Source organism: Phascolarctos cinereus, unplaced genomic scaffold, assembly GCF_003287225.1.
Source record: "Phascolarctos cinereus isolate Bilbo 61053 unplaced genomic scaffold, phaCin_HiC Scaffold_2;HRSCAF=192, whole genome shotgun sequence".
NCBI classification, from domain to species: domain Eukaryota; kingdom Metazoa; phylum Chordata; class Mammalia; order Diprotodontia; family Phascolarctidae; genus Phascolarctos; species Phascolarctos cinereus.
This window is the reverse complement of record NW_027555625.1, coordinates 246,746,907-246,768,655: the sequence shown is the minus strand read 5'-3', so window position 1 is coordinate 246,768,655 and position 21,749 is coordinate 246,746,907. Positions and strand designations below refer to the sequence as shown.

At 39.2% G+C, this 21,749-nt stretch overlaps 1 protein-coding gene across 1 annotated transcript in view; it reads right to left on the bottom strand.

Annotated features, from left to right (window-relative positions):
• The window catches only part of CDH4 (cadherin 4), a 448,736-nt gene that overhangs the window by 227,440 nt on the left and 199,547 nt on the right, over positions 1 to 21,749 (bottom strand). The window contains exon 3 of the mRNA XM_020981500.2: positions 13,320 to 13,475. Within this exon, the coding sequence (XP_020837159.2) occupies positions 13,320 to 13,475 (156 nt within the window). The remainder of the gene's footprint in view (positions 1 to 13,319; positions 13,476 to 21,749) is intronic.

Here is a 21,749-nt window from a genome sequence, read left to right as displayed (position 1 = left end):
GCCAGAAGGAAACAATTCAAGTACTGTGGAAACACAATCAGGATAACACAAGATTTAGCAGCTTCTACATTAAAGGACTGCAGGGCATGGAATATAATATTCCGGAGGGCAAAGGAGATAGGATTACAACCAAGAATCACCTACCCAGCAAAACTGAGTATAATCCTTCAGGGGAAAAAATGGTCATTCAGTGAAATAGAGGACTTTCAAGCATTCCTGATGAAAAGACCAGAGCTAAACAGAAAATTTGACTTTCAAATACAGGACTCCAGTGGAACATGAAGAGGTAAACAGGAAAGAGAAATCATAAGAGACTTATTAAGATTGAACTGTTTACATTCCTGCATGGAAAGATGATATTTGTAACTCATGAGAACTTTGTCAGTATTAGGGTAGTTGAAGGAAAAAAATTGTATGTATGTATATAGATAGATAGAGGGCACAGGGTGAGTTGAAGATTAAGGGGTCATATCTGGAGAATAAAATTAAGGGATGAGAGAGGATGATACTGGAGAAGAAAGGGAGAGGTAGAATGGGGTAAATTATCTCACAAAAAAAGAAAAGAAAAGTCTCTACAGTGGAGGGGAAACAGGGGAAGGTGAGAGGGAATGAGGAATCTTATTCTCATAGGATTTGGCTTAAGGAGAGAATAACATACACATTCAATTGGGTATGGAAATCTGTCTTACCCTACAGGAAAATAGGGGGAGAAGGGGACAAGAGAGCAGGGGGGTGATAGAGAGGAGGGCAGATTGGGAAAGAGGGTAATCAGAAGCAAATACTTCTGAGGAGGGACAGGGTCAAAAGAAAGAATAGAATAAATGGGAGGGCAGGATAGGATTAAGGGAAATAGAGTTAGTTTTTCACAACATGTCTACTAAGGAAGTGTTTTGCATAACTGCACATGTACAACCTATATTGAGTTGCTTGCCTTTTCAATGAGGGTGGGTGGGGAGGGAGGAAGGGAGAAAATTCGGAACTCAAAGTTTTAAAAACACATGTTTTAAAAAAAATGTTTTCACATGCAACTGGGAAATAATACAGGAAATGAGGGTACAGAAGTCTATCCTGCTCTACAGGAAAATAGAAGGGGAAGGGGATAAGAGAAGGGAGGGGGGAGAGACAGAAGAGAAGGCAGACCAGGGGATGGGGTATTCAGAATGCATGCCATCTTGGGGTGGGGGTAGGGGTGAGAATTTTGGAACTCAAAAACTTGTGGAAGTGAATATTGAAAACTAAAAAACCCAGTCCTATATCTATTACTTAAGTACCTAATCCAGCCAATTTAATTACCTTAATAGAATTGATTTAATATTGTTTAAAGCTTTTAAACATTACTTAGAAAGTATGATTTGGAATTTTATGTGTCAATTAAAGACAAATCATAATCTAAAATTATGCTTTAGGTATTAAAGAAAAGAAATTTTAAAATATGAAAATAAAAATACAAAATGGAGGCTTTGAATGATTGTGAATTAGAAATAGTGCTAGAGCTTGAATCAAAAAGTCTGGGTTCAAATCTTGGCTCCATTACTTAACTACTTACATGACCATGGACAGAGCATCTGATCTCTTGGGGCTTCAGTTTCCTCACTTGCAAAATAAACAGATTGGATTAGATAACCTCTAGCTCCTTTCCAAATATAAATCTACATTCCAAAATGAATCTCCTCATTGATAAGATAATTCAGAGAAACATCACAGAATCCCCCCTTTTTTGGCTGCTTCCCTTTGCTACAGGTCACAAAAATATATCTTAATCACTTCCTTCATGCATGTCTATATGCACAATTATTTTGTGTATAAACACACTTCACTTTACACAATAATTATGATCCTGAAAAGTTATTCCCAGATTGACCATTTGGAAATCTTACCATATTTTAAGGTCACTAAGAGGTCTTTTAAGGCTATTTAATTTAACTCAAAAAACATTTATTAAGTATCTCCTTACTAATATGGAAAGCATTGTTGTAGGTGCTGGGACTTCAAAGATAAGAATGAAACATCTCCAGCCCTCAAAGAGCTTACATTACACTGGAATTTAAAGGAATGTAATGGATTACCTTTTGGTAAAGTGGGAGCAAACTTTGAAAAGATATCATCCCATCATCCCACTATTTGTCTATTTATGAATTGATTTTTTGGGCGTTTGCTTAAACTGAAATGGGAATAAATATGTTTACTGTGAAAAGCATTTCTGTTCTTGTTGTGGTGAACATCTTAGCTTTCTTCCTGGCCCTCAACATTCTAGCCAGGGCCAGTTAAGTCCCAATAACAGGCTTAGCTTTCTCCCAGGCCTTGTGAACACACATCCCTAAGAGGAAATATAAGGATCTATAGCATTTAGTCAGCTGTTTTGTAGCTCCAATTCTGAACTTATATCCTCTAGCAATTGCTACTTGAGAGTAGGAACTTTTTCATTCTTTGTATCCCCAGGCTGTAGTACAGTAACTGACTCGTAGATGGTGTTTAACAAATTCTGATTGATTAATAGACTGATTTTGACATGTTCCTGTGACTAAGACCTACTCTGGTAACTAACCCTGAAACCAGGTCACTGTTTTGTTCCCCTTAACCAAAGTCCTTCTTTTGGGACTCTGTCCTATACCCCAACTCTTGATGGCCCTCATTTTTTCATACCTAAGATTAGGGATTTAAACCAGATAACACCTAAAATCCATTTCATCTCTGTGATCTTTGGTTTGGTCTCTAGTTCTCCTGAAAACTGGAACTCTGCCATGTCTCTTAGTCTTAGTGTTGGATGCCCAGTTCCTCATGGTGACTCCCTTGCCTACTTGGATTTCTACCTCATAAATAATGGTTAAAGAACAGCCCTATCTAAAGACAGGAGGATGGATGAGCTGGCCACCGGGTCTGCACTTATAATCAGGGATTATTTGGGCCATCCGTCTCATTTCAACAAAGTTTGTGTACTGATGATCTGGTTTCAAAAACATCCAGTTGGCACCCCCAGATATAACATGGAGGTGCCCAAGTGCTTATATGACAGGCAAAGAGAATAAACAGAAAAATGGAGAAAGTGTTTGAAAGGACTAACCATGATGGAATTCCTCTGACCAACAGCAGTCACTATGGTTTTGTCACTTGCTATATTAAAAATTCGTTCTCTGTGAATCAGTAGAGAAGCTGTTGCCAGAAGTAATGTCTCCTGGGAGTGAGAATTCAAGAAGAATGACTTTTTCTTGGAAAGGGGGCAATTCTAAAAGAATGCTAGTTAGTGGATTTGAAACAATAGTGAGAATTCTTTAACTGGGTGATGATCCTGACCTTTCAGAGTCCCTTCCATATCTTTAAAAATAAGCAATGTAGTAAACTAGGATGGGAGTTTTATATAGGATCAAAGAATTTAGAGGGTAGAGAGATCTTAGAAACCATCCAGCTTGACCCTTCATTTTACAGATGAGGAAACTGAGGATTATAGAGACTAAGTACCTTGACCAATGCCACATAGCTAGTAAGCAACAGAGCTGGGATTAAAATTCAGCTTGTCAGACTGAAATCTAGGGCCCATTCTACTACAAAACACTGTCTCAGGTGGCTAAAGATTATAGCATTAGTGTCCATCACCATGTTCTAATTCTATATAGGTGGGGGCACAATGATGGTAAAAGGTACTTGAGTATGTTTCAACCACCATATTAATTAGTACATCCTTTGTCTGTATAATTTCCCTTTGTGGAAAAGAAGAGATTATGTCTATTGTACAGATAGGAAAACAGAGAAAATTCAAGACTCTTCTCTCTAATTTGTCTTTTTCATAGATTCCTATGAATCTTTGCAATACACAAGGATATCCATGGCAAAAACCTTGCCCACTCAAAACTTTCCTCAGCTGCCTATTGCCAATATGATAAAATGCAAGTTCTTTGGCTAGACATTTAAGGTCCTTCACAGTCTCTCACTGACCTACCTCTCCAGCCTTATTTCCACATTACAACCTCTATATTTCAGTCAAACTGCAATGGCAGTGAACTCCTGCTTTGGTATATTAGTACAGGGGCCATCTCCTGTGTCTGATCTACTCTCTCCTCATTTCTGCCTATTAAAATCCTTCTTTTCCTTCCAGGCTCAGCTCATGTGGCACCTCAATTCAACGAGTACTTTTAAGGCACCGTAGGTGTACAAACTACTGAAGTATATGCTAGGAATACCAAGAAAGAAATGAAAAACATTAACTGCCTCTCAAAGAGCTTATATTATCCTGGGAGATACAAATAAACTGATGAGTAAAAAAATAATTTAAGGCAGGAGAAAGTGTTGAAAACTAGCAGGCTTCAGGTAGGAGGTGGCACATAAGCTGAGCCTTAACAAAATCTAGGTATTTAAAAAGGCAAAATGAGAAGGGAGGGCATATCAAGAACGAGGGTCAGTCTGTACGAAGACATGGAGATGGGGCATGAATTGTCATATGTAAGAGATAGCAAATAGGCCACTTTGGGTGGAATTCAGATTGCCTGAAGTGGAGGAATGTGTAAAGAAGTCTGGCCAAGTATATTGGAGTCAGGATGTGAAGGGCTCGAAATGTGAAGCTAAGGAAACTGGGTTGTTTTTTTTTCTCTTAGAGGCAATAGGAAAACACTGGAGATTCTTGAGCAAGAGAGTAATGATTGATCAGACCTGGGTTTTAAGAATCTTACTTAGGTAGCTGTATCAAGGATAGAATGCGGGAGAGACTGGAAGTTGAGAATCTAATTAGGAGACTAGTAAAAATCCCTAAAATAGGTGATGAGAGTCCCAATTAGGCTGAAGGCTATGTGAGAGGGGGATAGATGCTAGTGATATTGGAGAGGTAAAGTACATTAAGCTTGGCAGCTGATTGGGTAAAGGGCATGTGGGAAGGTTCAAGGGTGATGTCAAGGTTGCAAACTTAGATGTGTAGAAAGACTTAAAGAGAAATAGAGAAGTATGAAGGGGGAGAGGGTGTGGACAATGTTTTCAACTGCCTTTGGGAGATCTATGTGGAGATATCTAATACCTCTGTGAAGCCTGCCCTGATCTCCCCTTTCCCTTATCTGAAAGGGACTTCTCACACTGGAAGTACCATCACCTCCCTCCCCCTACCCTTTCCTCTGATTGTCTGGTTCTTCCCAGATTTGTTATTTTAAAGAAAGTGCCCAGGTCAGCCATGTCTTCATTCTCCTTCATTCTCCTCCATATACTCCTGTCTATGTGCTTTCTCCACCATGTTCCCTGGAGGTGCCTTCTCTCCCATTCCATTATTAGCTTCCTTTTATTTGTGTCCACTGATTAGAATGCAAGCTCCTTGAGAACAGGGACTGTCTTTCTTTTTGCTCAGTTTGTATTCCCAGCATTTAGTACAGTGCCTAACACTTAGTAAGTGATTAATAAATACTTGATTTGATTTGACTTCCCCCTCAAATTTCCCGAGAGTGCTTTGTTTGCACCTTCCTTTTGTTCTCATATCACTTTACTTTGTATTATTATTCTTTATTTACATGTTGTACTATACCCTATTCCCCAAGTAGACTATAAGCTATGTGAGGGCAGAAATGGCATTATTTTCCATCACTTTTCCCTGTGTCTAGCACAATGCCATGTGTGTATATGTGTATATGTGTGTGTGTGTATATTAGACAATAAATATTTGCTGAATTGAACAGAACTAAAGTCAGTAGTAATATTAAAGCTGGAATCATACTCTTTGCTCTTTGACCATAGTATAGTAGAAAGAGCCCTCATCTGGGATTTAGAAGACTTGGCATATGGTCTTGGCTCTGATACTGTTGTATGACCTTGCAGGCCCTCTGACTTTCCCAAGGACACAGGTCTTCTCTATCCCCTCCTGACACTTGACTGCTTATATTACTCTCAACTTTAAATATCATGGAGGAGACATACTAGAATTGAGATATTCCTGGGAACTCTTTGGCCACATGTTTTTATTTTAGCAAGAGTCCCATGCATAAAGAATGAGGTGCTAAAGCCAATTAGAAAAGACAGCAACTAATTTTCAATGGATTTGGATGGAATTCCAACATGAACTTCTGAGTAGCCTACCAAAATCTGAATTACTCTTGAATACAAGATGTTTTTCAGAGTAGGATTGAAAAACGAAAAGACAGCCTCCAGCTATGCCTGAATTTCCCCCCAAGAATGTGTCCAGGGTTTGCATTCCTCAAGTCCTGGTACAGTAACTTCTATCTGACAACAGACATGACTGACAGACCTTAAGTGTTCAGATTTTCAGTTCACCAGTGACTTACTCTCTGGCCAGCACATGGAAACAGTGCTTTCTGTTACCTATCCTGGGCATGTTGAAGTGCTAACAAAATACAATCAGGAAGCTAATTACCCCCCCAACTTTGCTTGAGGGGAAAATAAACAGACTTAGGAAGAGTAGATGTACATGTTGAGAATTCATGAATGAGCACTCAAAGAGTTCCTGCAAAATGCATGAACTGAAATTTGGCAGAGCTCTCGTCTATGTGTTGATGTCTTCTTTACTTTCTTCATTGCCTTCTTTTCCCTCTCCCATCATTTCTCGATGCAAAGGTACTTGGGTTATGTTAATAGTGTAAAGGCACTATGGGTCCCAGTTACTAAATGAGTTTGTGAAAGCTCACTGACGCTTAGATGGAACTCTGAATGAAAATGATGGTTTTGCTTTTTTCAAATGAGCAGTTGATTGAGGTTAACATTGGCCCACATTAACAGGAGGCAATGTGGCTTAATGGCTAGAGAGCTGGATTTGGAGCCAAGAAAGTCTGGGGTTGAATCCCATCTTTGCCACTCACTAGTTATGTGACCATAGACAAGTCATTGAACCTCCACATGCCTCAACTTCCTCATCTGTAAGATAGGAGTAGCAGTACTCGTAACTACTTCAAGTGAGAAAAAGTACATAAAGACCTATGCAAACTTTAAATGCTAAGTATGATTATTACAATCCTGTTGATTTTGTAGCCCTTCCTCTACAATTAATGGTGAAGTGATATTGCAAAGAATATGGGCCCCTCCTTCATCACTGTCACTCCCAACTCCCACTGTCTGCTCCTCAAACCTTGTCTCCTGTCATTGCAATATACCAGATGAATTGCACTTGCTTTCTCATTTGGATAGTTATCAGCAGTGGGCCCTTCTTTTCTGACAGGGAGCTTATAATGAATTCTGCTTGCTGGGACTACATCTTTATGGTAGGAAGACAGTGAAAAGGTACCAGTGTAATTCATCTGCATGGGCAGAGGGAGAGGAAGGAAACCAGCTAGCCATCAAGCACTCTTTAGAAGGTCTGGTTGTCTGAGGAAGGCAGAGCCGGAGGTTGCTTATGTATCGTGATTTGACAGAAAGGTCCCTTTTACTTTCTTCTCTCTGTCACACAGATTACAACGAAAGCTTCCTTGCTCATTTTCTCTTGTTAAAATACAACTCTCCCCTAGGAAGGGTAACGTATTAGGCTGTTATCAGTCATTAACACCCCTGTGTGGATGAATATTTATCAGATCCTTTCTAGTGACAGCTAGCTTGCAAGTCTTGAAAGATAGAATATAGGGATGATTTTGGAACTCAGGGATGCCCCAGGAAAGACAGGCCTGAGCTCAAGCCTATAGGACGAAGGCAAGGGGTAATCAGCAATAGTGTTAGAACAGCCTATTATTTGGATGGCTATGTAGAAAGGCAAGTGGGAAAGTGACAAAGGCAAATTTTACTAACCTCAAAGAGCTTGACCAGGCCTCATCCTACACATTTTGTTGCCTTTGTCTCTCAAAATGATCAATACCACAAATGCCTCCCAAGTGCTCTTTAACAGGTTTTTCTTTTTCTTTTCTTTTTTTTCCCTTATTCTGCTTCATACAAGCCAGAAACAACCCGACATTGTACCATCCCCCTAAATAGGTTGTTTTTCTCTGTTAGAATATATGTGCCCTGAAGGCATGGGCATTTTCGCTTTTATTTTTGTGTCATCCATGTTTAACACAGTGCTTGGCACATAATAAGCACTTTTTCATTTCTTTATTCATTGATTCATTGATTCATTGATTCATAATGTGCTGATATTTCCATGGGTTTTGAATTGCTCAAAATGAATTTCAGACCCTGGACAGAAGAGCTAATCAGTCAGTCAGTCAACATTTATTAAGGACCTACTATGTGCCAAGCATATGCTAAGCACTGAGTTAGGCATGCCTGGCCAAATGACTGTAGACTCAGCAAAGAGAGGCCTTTGGTTCTAACTTCCATTTCTTCAGCTCAGCTCATGTAGCTGCATTGACATGAATTTTGGAGGCAGCTTTTCCTGAATATGAAAGCCAATCGTGTACATTTTAAAAGCTGCTAAGATAAGCCAATCAAAATAGAATCTTGAGTCTAAGTGTGATGAACAACTCTGATTTTGAAAAGAGATTTTCTATCAGCTGAAAAGCTCTTGAAGCTTCAGGGAAAGTGAGTTTTGAGGAAGAAAGGACTGAAGTTTCAGAGAGAATTATTATCTGAAATAGTAGTAGCTACTCAGGAGTGGCCTAGGCTTGCTGAGTACAGGGGAGGTGATCCATGCTAACAACTGCCACTTCTGAAAAGTTATGAGACATGATTTTTAAAAAACTGAGACACACATCTGACAGGAGTAACATTTCAGCAAGAAATCAAAGAGCAGGATGATGTAAGCCCTGAAGCCAAGGTCTCTAAGAGAGGAGAGAACAAGAGGGACTTTTCAGGTTGATGAAAGATTCCTTTCTTGGAGCTACCACAATAATTAAAAATTAATCTGTCTCATCTTGAAAAGGTGAATTTAATCAGGCAAATGGCCTCCCCATGTGGGCAGTTAAAAAGGAAAGTGCTGTAAAAATGCTGAACCTGAGGCGATCTGACTAATTATGCAAAAGGAAGCTTTGTAAGAAAATCATGGTGCTCGATGACAGGACCTGTGTCAAAGAATCCTTAAGATAATGAAAGGAACTCAGTTTTAGACTGGTGGTGATGGGAATAGGAGTTTTGGAGGATGGTTGTAATCTGGGATCAGAGAGTTATAGATCTATGGAAGGGATTTCAGAGGCCATCTAAGCCTAGTTGTTCATTTTACAGATGAAGAAACTGACACCCAGAAAAGTTAAGTTTATTTACCCAAAGTCGCACAGATAGTAAGCATTGGAGGCAGGACTTGAACCCAGGTCCTCTGACTTCAGAGCCAGTTTTCATTCCACTGTCCTGGACTATCCTACCTTCCACTTTGAGGGCTGCATTAACAAGAGGCTTTTTTTTGAGGGATCAGTTGCTGCTTCTGCACACGTAGGAGAAGAGGATTAACAGCCAGCCATACATTCAAGCCTTCCATCAGAAAGGGGGCAGAATTTCTTATAGAAAGAGATGGGAGAACCTTCTAGTGTTCTAGAATACTAGATTTGGTTGGCAAGAAATGGCAGTATTCTGCAAAGTGTTGCATATGTGGGGTGATAAAAAGTAAAGAATCTAGGATGATTATGTGAACCTGCATGACTAGAAGGATGGCGATCGCACCTTTGACAGAAAAATGGGAAGTTTTGGAAAGAGGAGTAACTTTGAAAAGAAATGATCATTTCAGACCTGGGATGGCTTGAATTTTTGGTAACCTGTCAATGAATGACCTTTCCCCAAAAGTCTCATCAGCTCAAACATTTCCCTTACTTTTCAGCCCCAAAGATTGAAATCCCACCCTCAGGACTTTTAGAGGACATTGGTCAGTCAGAAACTTAAAATGGAGTTTCATTTGTGTGTGTGTGTGTGTGTGTGTGTGTGTGAGAGAGAGAGAGAGAGAGAGAGAGAGACAGATATACATACACACACACAGAAGAGAGAGAGAGAGAGAGAGAGAGAGAGAGAGAGAGAGAGAGAGAGAGAGAGAGAGAGAGAGAGAGAGAGAGAAACAGAGACAGACAGACAGACAGAGAATCTGGATTCAACCTCTCCTGCTTATTGCCTGTTTGATTCTCCGAAAGAAATTGGTAAATGGAGTTTTCTTGTTTGGAGTTTCCCTGTTCAAATAAAATAACATTGTCTCTATCCATATAGATAGAAATCCACAAACATTAACATATCTATCTCCAGCTATATTTACATCTATATTTCTATATTAAACATATGTATCTAATAATATCCATTGGATATTATTATATAAAATAATAATATGGATATTATATATATATGTATATATATGTGTGTGTATATATAGATATCTATATATATCTATATATACACATATATATCTATACACACACAAATATATATACATACATACATACATATATATCTCCAAATTTCAAGGATAAGAGACTCCCAGTATTGGTGAAAGAGGGCAATAGAGACACTATACTTTTAGAGGAGAACTGATTGTTTGAAAATAGTGCTAGTAGATTTTGCCAAAGGGTACCACAGTTTTCTTGCCCTCAGTCTGCTATCTCAGCTCTTTAGTGGCAGTGACCAGACCTGAAATAATCCTGCCAGTGCTGAAACAACACATACACTGTATCTCAAGTACCCCCATTTCTAAATCATTTTTCTTCACATTTTCCTTGGCCCAGCGTAAAAAATAATCTTTCTTGTTCAAAGAGAATAAAATAATTTTCCTTCAGATACTCCAGGACTCAGGGGAAATCTCTTTTTCCATCTAGCTAAAAAAGATAATCTATTTCCTTTTCTACCCCTCCCCAACCCCTCACTGGATGATCCACCAGGAGTTTCAGTATGGTTAAGGGGATATCTGATCTCACTGACAGTGTGCCTGGTTGATGGAATGAGTGGTAACCATGTCAGCACAAGTGACCCCTGGCCTCTGCTGACATTTAATTTTCACTACCAATAGCTGTTAGGATGCCTAAATGTAACCCTCAGAAACATTTTGGTGACCTGACATTTGAGGCTCCTGACACCAAGACTTCTCTCCCTTATCTCTTCTTCTCCCTCCTCTCTGTCTCTCTCTCTGTGTCTGTCTCTCTCTCTCACGTCATATCATCAATTCATCATAACGATAAATCCCACCAGCCCTAATCTCTCCTAAGCTGCAGTCTCACATCACCAAATGCTCTTTGGACACATTTCCATAGGCATCTCAAATTCAATATGTCTAAAACACATCTTCCTTTTCAAAGTTACTCCTCTTTCTAAACTTCCCATTTTCTGTTGAAGGCATCACCATCCTTCTAGTCACCCAGGTTCACATAGTCATCCTAGTTCATAGTCATCCTACATTCTTTACTCTTTATCACCCCACATATGTAATAATTTGCAGAAAATTTCCATTTTTTGCCAACCAAATACTTCCTATACCTGTCACCTTTTCTCCACTCATAACCACCACCCTATTTCTGAACCTGCTTACCTCTTGTCTTTATTGCTGCCACAGATTTTTTAAAGTATGGTATGTATATCCTTTGATAGAATGTAAGCTCCTAGAGGCAGGATTTTTTTTTTCATTTTTCTCTTTTTATCATCAGTATCTAGCACAGTAAAAACGGTAAGCACTTTTCAAACACTTTTTGATAGACAGACTAGGAATAACCTGTTGCTTCAATTTAAGAAATGAGGAAGAACTAGCTTGGTAAGGGGAAAAGGAGAACAACTTGAAACTCTTCCCCAGCATGAGGGAAACTCATGCCATTGGTCATAAAATGACTTCTCTTAGGAGTCATCTACCAGACAGCTCTGGGGGTGAGAGAGGTTTCCCCTAGGGAGTTCCAAATGTCCTTTCAGGCAGATGGGACTGCTGCTTGAGAAGATGGAGATTACAGAGACTTAATTTACTCATATGAGAAGGATAAAAATATCCATCTCACTCACATACAACAATAAGAAATGGCAGACTATGTCTGTTTTAGGGTTCCTTATATTATGTGGTACTTTTTGTCTCTTATAGTAATACTGAGGTACCATTTAGAGGAAAGCATAGTTATTTGTTGTGATATCAATTTCAATCGTCTCCACTGTCCCTTACTTTACTTAAGAATTGTCCATTCATGAATTTATTAGCCTATAAGGTGCAAGTTTTATAAAATTACTCTGCAATGTGCAGGGTGGCACGGCCTTTTTAAAACTGATAAAATTATCTCCTTTGAGCTTTGGAATGAGGAGTGTTAGTTCTAGTGTCTCTAAATCGCTGACTAATTCTTTGTTCTCCCTGTCCATCCATCTTCATGATTTTTTTAGAATTGAAACTGATTCATTGTTAGTCTTCTCCTTTCTACTTGACCCTTAAGATTTGAAATATTGAACTTGGAGCCCTCGAGATCTCTGAGCTAGGTAACTTGAGCAGGACAAGCAGGAAGAGAGCAGTGCAGCTCAGGAGGCTCATGAGATTTGCTATAATGTAAGAGGCTGGAATGTATGCTGTCAACAACATGGGCTCCCCTTTTATACCCAGTGTCTGACAATGCTAACAAAAGACACGAGTGTTTTAAAGGCAGTCTCTGTCTCTGTCACACCCTGATGCACAGTCCAGAAGCCCATCACACACTGGGATCACTAAAGAGAATCACTGCATTCTCAGACCCGGCATGGTAGGGGGCTGGAGAGATCTTCTGTTCAGCACCATATGGTAGAAGCAAGGTTAAGTCAGATGATTAATGTGGCATTGGCAATGCTGATGATTCAGAATTTAATCTCCTCTAAAAGTCAAGGTATTTGCTTCAAAATAATAGAGGTGAAAATGATATTAGAAATAAGATAGTCCAATCCTCTTACTTTACAAATAAGGAAACTGAGACCTAGAGAAGGGAAGTCGCATGCGAGACCCTGAAGTTAATCAGTGAGATGTAGCTGGATCCCAAGGCCAGTGGTCTTTTGATTTTGCCACACTCCATGGTGAAACATCCATATCTGCCCCTTTAAACATGGGCCATGAAGGATGGTTTTTTTTTTTATCCCCTTCAGCTGTTGCAGAGGATAATCTCTGAGATTGAATGCACTGTAGATTTCCTTTCTGAGATGACTTTTCTGCTGTCCAAGACACAAAGGGGAAATGAAAAGACTACAGGATGCATATCTAGGAACTAGAGAAAATAGGGAAAGACAATGGATTTACAGCTTTAGAGAAAGGGATTGAATCAGAATATAAGGGTACAAGGAATGATTGATGAGTTACATGCTGTCTCTTGATCAAAGATGAGCAAGAATCATAAATAGGAAGAGCTAGAAGGGATTTTAGAGACCATGTATCCACCTCTTTTATAAGAAAATTAAGGTCTAAATAGGGAAAGGAGTTGTTCAAAGTCAAATTGTGAGATAGCAGCAGAGGTGAGATTAGAAACCCACTCTTCCAATTCCCATTCCAAGGCTCTCTTCACCACAGCCCACTGCTTTCAGATGCTTACATGGTAGGAGGCCCGTTCTTCTCTATCCATGGGTCTAGTTACATACATCCGACCTGACATAGAGTCAATATTGAAGACTTCCATGGGTGGTTGGTCAGCCCCGACTCCAGTGATGCTGTATCGAATGGGAATATCATTATCCTTGTCAGACCGAATCTGAAAGACAAAAGCAAACAGGAAGATGCTGTAAACATAGGGATGAGAAGCTAAAGCAGCATCTTTTAAAAAATATTTTTATTTTCAATCGAAAATTCTCTTGCTCCATCCATTACCTCTCCCACACATTGAGATAGCGCGAAATATGATATCCATTCATTATACATATGAAATCATGCAAAAAAAAATCATCCATGTTCCAAAAGAAAAGCAATGAAAATAAACTGAAAAAATATGTTTCAACCTGTACTCAGAAAGCACCAGTTCTCTCTTTGGAGGTGGACAGCATTCTTCATCATGAATCCTTTGAAACTATTGTGTATCATTGTATTGATCAGAGTAGCTAAGTCTCTCACCATTCATTATCACCATTACTGCTGTTTCTGTGTACAATGTTCTTCTAATTCTGTTCACTTCACTTTGCATCAGCTCATACAAGTCTTCCCACGTTTTTCTGAAACTATCTCCTTCATTTCTTATAACAAAATAATATTCCATCACAATCATGTACCACAATTTGTTCAGCTATTCCTCAGTTGATAGGTATCACCTTAGTTTCCAATTCTTTGCCACCACAAAAAATAGCTACTCTACATATTTTTGTATATATGGTCTTTTCCCATTTTCTTTTATCTCTTTGGGGTACAGACTAAATAGCAATATTAATGGCAAAGGATATGCACAGTTTTATAGCCCCTTGGACACAGTTCTGAAGTGTTCTCCAGAATGCTTGGACCAGTTCACAACTCCACCAACAGTGCATTAATGTCTCTATTTTTCCACATCCCCTTCAGCATTTGTCATTTTCCTTTTCTGTCATGTTAGCCAATTTGATAGGTGTGAAGTGGCATCTGAAAGTAGCATCTTAATAACAATGTCTGCTAAGATTTTCATTTACAGTTGAACTCTGAAGACATCAGAGTAAAGCAACCATTAATCAATAAAAAAATTCTTATTGAAGCCTTTATTAGACCCAGCGCTTTATACTATGAGAAATATAAAGTATAAGGCATGCTGATCCCATCCTTCAAGACCTTACAGATTAGTTGGAAATTTAATCAAATACATTAAAAATAACAATAATAATATTTATAATTATAGTAATAATAATGATGATGAAAGAAATAGCCAGCAATTATATAATGCTTTAAGGTTTGCATGGTGCTTTATAAATATTATCTCATTTGATCCTCTAAATAATCCAGGAGGTAGGTGCTATGATTGTCCCCATTTTACAAATGAGGAAACCAAGGCAGACATGGAGTAGGTGACTTGCCCAGGGTCACACAGCCAGTAAGTGTGTGAGGCCAAATTTGAATTCTGGTTTTCCTGACTCTAGGCCCAGTGCCGTGTCCACTATCTAGATACTTTTTTTTCCTGGTGAGGTAATCAGGGTTAAGTGACTTGCCCAGGGTCAAACAGCTAGTAAGTTTCAAGTGTCTGAGGCCGGATTTGAACTGAGGTCCTCCTGACTCTGAGGCCAGAGCTTTATCTACTGTGGCACCTAGCTGCCCCTACCTAGCTACTTCTAAGGGCAGGGGTCGAAGGTGGGGGTTTAAGTGACTTGCCCAAGGTCATCCAGGCAGTAAGCAGTGGACCTGAAATTTGAATCCATGCCCCTTGATTCTAAATCTAGGTCTATATCCACTATGCATAGTTCTTCAATTTTAATAAACAGAGCATAGAGCCACACCACTTTTGATGGAAGGGCAAAAAATAAAACTGCAATTCACTGTCAAATCATGGCATGTACTAAACTAGCATACAGATCCCTGAGGCAGCTGCTGACAGAGAAAAGCCCCTACTACCTGATCTTGCCCACTATTCACAGGAGCCTTGCCTCATACACAAGTTACAAAGGTTAAGTTTAGCTGATGACATCTTTTCAAAAGGATATTTTGAAAGCAATGGTCTCTTATGTATTAAGAGATACACAAACTTTGCAAACATATGCAAGAAAACAAATTTAGGGCAGATTTTCTCTATGGAAGAATAAAAAAACCCTTTAAATTTGAAGGAATTTATCCAATCAGCAGTTTAAAGAAGGTTTTATATCTTAGAGGCAGTTTTCTGAGAGAAAACACAAGGTAGGTTTAAGGTACTCCCCCTATCCTCTGCCAATAACCACCAAACCATTTCTGGAGTGTCAACGTGGTCACAGAATCTCAGAGTTAGGAGGAACCTCAGAACACAGAACACAGAATGTTGGAGTAGGAAAGGACCTTAGAACATAGAATGTTAGTGCTGGAAGGGATCTTTGTCGTTGTTCAATCATTTTCAGCAGTGTCCAACTCTTCATGACCCCATTTGGGGTTCTCTTGGCAAAGATGCTGGAGGGGTTTGCCATTTCCTTCTTTAGCTCATTTTACAGATGAGGAGACTCAGGCAAACAGGGTTAAGTGACTTGCCCAGGGTCACACAGCTAGTAAGTGTCTCAGGCTGGATTTGAACTCAGGAAAATGAGTCTTCCTGACTGCAGGCCTGGTACCCTATCCACTGCATCACCTAGCTGCCCCTGCAAGGGTTCTAATGTAAAGCCTAGTATGTTAAAGTGCAGCAGTTCTTAGGGATTCTCTGCCTTTTTACAGAAGAGGAAACCAAAGCCCAGACAAGGAAAGAGAGCTGCCCAAATTTATTCTTTTCTTGTGATTTCTCTCCACCCAGGTGACTAACTGACTGGACTTCATTATCACTGTGCATGTATAAACTGATTTTAATCAACACCAGGAGCAGTTTTAGGCAGACTATGAATGGTTGGTGCCATCATCTTGATGCCCACCATCAAGGGTGCTAGGACTAAGGAGGGAGAATGAAAAAACTCAGTATAACTAGGTAACTCTTGGCTAGATGTGGAACATAAAGCCATCGTTGTTCACTCTGCAAAGGTACAAGTCCATGCCTTTGGGTCTACAAAGGTACCTGCCAGCTCCCTGGCTGTTATCGTTTGGTTTGACTCCTTCACTGAAAGCATCCCATGAAGGACAATGCCCTAAGAGGAGAAGCCTTAGATCTTTTCCATGTAAAGTGGATATGTGGCTCAGTGAAACTGGCCTCAGTCATTTTCCTCTGAGTTTTTGTTTTACTTTTTTTAGATGAAGACAATGGATACTCCAAACTTGTAAGTTTCAAAAAAGGTGAGGAAAGCAAGCCTGCAGACATTTCAGCATCTGGTCTCAGCATACAGGTTTTGAGGCCAGCCTACCATCCATGTCCCAAGAAGCAAAAAAGACTTCTAGGAATGAACTTTGGGGTACAGCTCAGTGTTAGCTAAGATAAGATTTATCTGGCAGTGATGTCGCATTCAGATGTGAACTTGATGGGGCCATTGCTATATCCAAAGTAAGTTTGAGCCCACTCTTCCCAGAAACTAACATTGTAGAGAAATGACTGTTCACCCAAAGTGTTAGGGGGAAATAGCTATACTTTTGGTCTTTTTAAATCTGCAAAGTAAATACATTTTTGTAAAAGTAAAATAATAATAATAATAAGAAACACGGGAAGAGCCTATAATGATGACATGATGAGGGAAAAATTCAGGAATAGTAATACTGTGGGCATGCCACCACATGGTATGCCCCATATTTTCCTCTTAGCCTCATCTAGCCTTTTCCTCTTCACCATCATTACACAATCTTTTTACCACCACAATCAGGCTACTGAGAGTAGTAATATAGCATTTCCAATCCATTTGTCTGTTTTGGTCTTCTAAATATCATTTCAGAAATGCTAACCCATGATAAAACTCATGGCTATTATACCCTTCCCCCACCAAAGGTGGAACTGCCTGAGGGAAGAATATGCACCATACACAGCTCCCTCTTTTTTTCCCTGCTTCCCTGTCCTCCACTCTAGGGGCTTAATTCGGCCTCTGAGTCCTGCTGTGTTCTTCTCTGGATGAGGCATGCTCCTACTTATTCCACCCAAGTCTATACCAGTCACATGCCTAAATCACACCTGCAAATTTGGCCTCATGAGAAGGAACTTTCAAATGCCTTTCCAGATCATCACAGTGAGAGCCAGCCTGTTGCCTTCTGTCATTATTGAATTTACACTTGGTCCTCTGCCTCCTGCCTTCATTCATGGTCACCTTGCTAAAAGTGTTGGTTATCACTAGAAATGACTGGAATTGAGTCTTAATTATACCTCTCAGTGCCACGCTGAAGGTCAATGTGTGGTGTCCTCTCCTACAAGAAGAAAATGCAGCCATTTCAGACCATCGATATTCAAGAAAAAAAGTCTGGATGTGCAAGCTGAAAAACATCCAGGAAATATATTGAAACACATGCTTAAAGTATAATGTGATCCTTTCAGGAAACACTGATGGAATACAGGCCTTCTATTCACAGCAGGTTCAACCTCTCACTTCACTGGGGTTCAGTTTCTTTTATGTACAAGAATTTCTTTGCATATTTTTCATTAGTGCTAATAAAGAAGTGACTGCAAAGTCTTTTTTGTTCACATAAGGAAAAACTCTTACTAGATATGGTCTATGGTGCCCAGAAAAGGGATTAGATCAAACTTCCTTATTGTGTCAGCTATGTAATTAAGGTATCACCTCCTCTGTGAAGCCTTTTTTTGATTCTCAAATTACCTATTGAAAAGAAAAAGTGACATGACAAATGTCACAGATTTGAGGTTGGCTGCCTACCATCCAATGTTACCATCACCTATATAATCACTTCACTTTAGGATTTCATAGATCATAGAATCATAAATCGAGAGACAGAAGAGATTTCAGAGTCCACCAAGCCCAATCTCCTTCTTTTATGAGAAAACTGGGCCTGGCTTAATGACTTGTCCAAGGTCACACAGATGGTAAGTGGCAAGGTTGGGATTTGAACTCTGTCTTCTGAATCAAAATTCATCTTTCGCTCTGTTATACCATAATTTAGTTCGATTAAACAAACATTTGTTAGGCACCTACTATGTGCAGGGCACTGTGCTAGGTCCTGGGGATTAAAAAAAAACCGGTCTTTGCCCTTAAGAAACTTGGACTCTCTCGAGGGGATACAATCCCCAAATCAGTAAATACTAGACCTTTTATGAAAGGAGAGGGAATTATAAAGGAGCTCGGTATTCTCTATTTCTAATTCCATTCTGAGTATTGCCCAGAGTGGGCTAAAGGATGTTGGGGATGAAGTGTTTCCATAGAAATTTCCTGGGGCACCAGAAAGTGGGGCCTTGGATGGGAAGAGAAAGATGTCAGTAAAGAGACATAATGAGGTTAGGAAGGACAAGAGGGAGAAAGGCAGAAAGCTGGGTTTTATACATAGCACTGAGTCCAGGAAAGACCAGAGGCAAAGGGGGATATCTGTATATTGTGGTACTACAGTTAGAATCACTGATCATCAAACCAAGGAGAGGCGTGAACAAAGCTAGATAACAGGCAGGATAAAGAAGGTATCTGAGCTCCAGTGAAGAGCTCTCTCGTGATTTGTCTTCCTCAGAGAGCTGAGCACCTGTGTGGCTTTTTAAGTAGGAGAGCAAGTGAAAGGATGGGCTGTTCTCCTCACTCCCATCTTTTGATGAGTTCTGGATAACTCCTATGTACCTCCATTACCCCATTTAGGGTGTAGCAGTAGCCTGAGTGGGTTGTTTCAACATGCTTATCAAGGTGCAGCCTTCTTGAGGCTTGGGATAAAGATCAGTAGTTGGTGATAGTTGCAATGCTGCATGATGATATACTCTATGTACTGACATTACATTTTTGGTGGCTAAACATGTTTTTTAAATAAGGAAATTTAATTGCAACCCTCTTAGAATAATCACATTTTAAAACAGAGTCTTTTTACCAGATAATCACCTTGAATTCTGACCATCATACTTTACCAGCCTAATTCTCCAGTGACTATTCAGAGAATCTTTTAGAAATATGGAAAGGCATTAGGAGACTGTTATGTGGGGTTTGCATATACAGTCGATCTGCACAGTCTCTCACAGAATGCTATGAATTCTCCCATAGTTTACCATGTTAAAAAGAAATACTGTGTGAGAGAATTCACCCAGATCAGAAGAGAGCAGTTTTCCCCTTGATTTGTGTGTGGAAAATGAGAAAAAACATAACACCAGCATATGATGGAGCTATGAATAAAGAACACACACACATTTCAATCGCTTAACTCACTTTTTATGATGCAATGGAGAATGATGCTTTTTTGCATTTGTTATTAAAGGACAGAACAGATGGTAAAAGGTTAGTTTAAAGTGATGTCTTCATTAAAATAACTTACGATGCCCAGTGATTGTGCTCATCCAGGGATTTTGGCTCTGAACCCAGGATGAAGCTTTCATCCCCAGGAAAACACAGGATGAAATACAGGATTCTGGAAAACTCTCCCCAAAGGAGGAGATGTTTGCCTAATTTAAAATGAACTTGAAGACAGAGGAAAGTCACAATTTTAATTTTTTACTTATGTGACAGGCTTCCTTTTAGGAAAATCAATATATTCCTTTGCACAATACTCAGTGGGATCTATGAACAAAAAAAAAACAACAAAAAAGGAACATGTCCACATTCCAGGTGAAATCATACAATGTCAAAGCAGAAAATGGGTTTTGAGATCATCATATAATCCAAGTTGCTCATTAAAGAAAAAAAAATTAAAGATTATTGGTACCTTTTTGTTTTTCTTTTAAATATTTACAGATATACTCTTGCCTCTTACCCCTACAATGACCCTTCCATGGTAATAAAGAAAAATAGTTGAAATAATTAAGCAAAAGCAGCTGACATAGTAACCACGACTGACAGTGTAAATAGCATTCCACTCCCATAGTCCCTCACATTTCCAAAGAAAGAAGGGTATTGGAAGAATTTATGACAAAACAAGAGATAGAGAGCATTAAAGGATATGAAATGGATAATTTTGATCTCATTAAATTAAAAGGGTTTTGCACAAACAAAACCAATGCAGCCAAGATTAGAATGAAGGCAGGAAACTTGAAAAAAATCTGTGGAGCAAGTTTCCCTGACAAAGGCATTATTACTCAAATATATAGAGAACTAAGTCAAATTTATAAGAATATGAATCATTCCTCTACTGATAAATGGTCAAAGGATAGGCCGTTTTCAGAAAAATAAATCAAAACAAGTCATTTAACCTTGACTTGCCTCAGTTTCCTCATTGTTAAAATGGGAATAGCTACTACTTCTCAGGGTTACTGTGAGGATGAAATAATAATTGTAAAGTTCTTAGCACAGTGAATGGCACTTAGTACTATAGTAATGTTAGTTATCATTATTATTTTTATTATGGTGCAATGATATTCCATTACATACAGGTACCACAATTTGTTAAACTATTCTTTGACTGATGGGAAATTACTTTGTTTCTAGTTTTTTGCTACCACAAAAAGTTGAGGTTATCATTGTGTAGATGAGGAAACTGAGGCCCAAGTTGCCTATTTCCATAGCATCACCTTTCCAAAAAGGACATAGCTTTGAAAAGGAAAATCGAGCCATAAAACCCATCCTTTTGCCAAAACTCATGATAACATGAGATTCCTAATTTTATGAAAACTATCTTTGGCTTGTAATATTCATATTGCTCCTGGTTCTCATCTTTGTCTCAGGCCCCAGATCTTAGCATTCCCAAGAAATTGTTGTTCCTGATTTGGCTTCTTGAGCCATTCAGAAACCAAAGTAACCTCCCTAAACAAAAGCATCACATACATTTGTCTTGGAAAAGATTTTATACCCTGAACTCAAGGAAGAGTGGAGAGAATACGGGAGGACGTGGGTTCAAATTCCATCTCTGATAATCACTGCCTATGTGTTCTTGGGTAAGTCCCTTAACCTCCTTGGGCTTTGGTTTCCTCACATAAAATTAAGGGGTATCTAAGTTCCCTTCCAGCTCTAGACCTATGATTCAATGATCCTAAAAGCAAATAAAAGGATATAATAATTGACCACCCAATCTGACTTCCAGCCTTTTCCACCACTCTTAACCTCCAACTATACTACTTCTTATGACCTTTATATAAAGGACCAAAGGTACACACAGCGGTGGTTGGAATCTTCTCTAGGAGGTACAGACTATGATTAGCTCCCTAAGAGGAAAACCTGAAACAATTCCCTTAAACATCAAGTCCCTATAGGAAAGCTTGACCCCAATGGTTTTGGTTTTTTTTTTTTTAATAGAATATGCTGAAACAGAAAGCAAGGGATGCTATCTTGATGTCAATAATGGTACTAAAAGGCAAAGAAGGAATTGTTGAAATGTTGAATAACTTCAGACTTTGAGCACATTCAATAAAAGGAGCAAGGAAAATCTG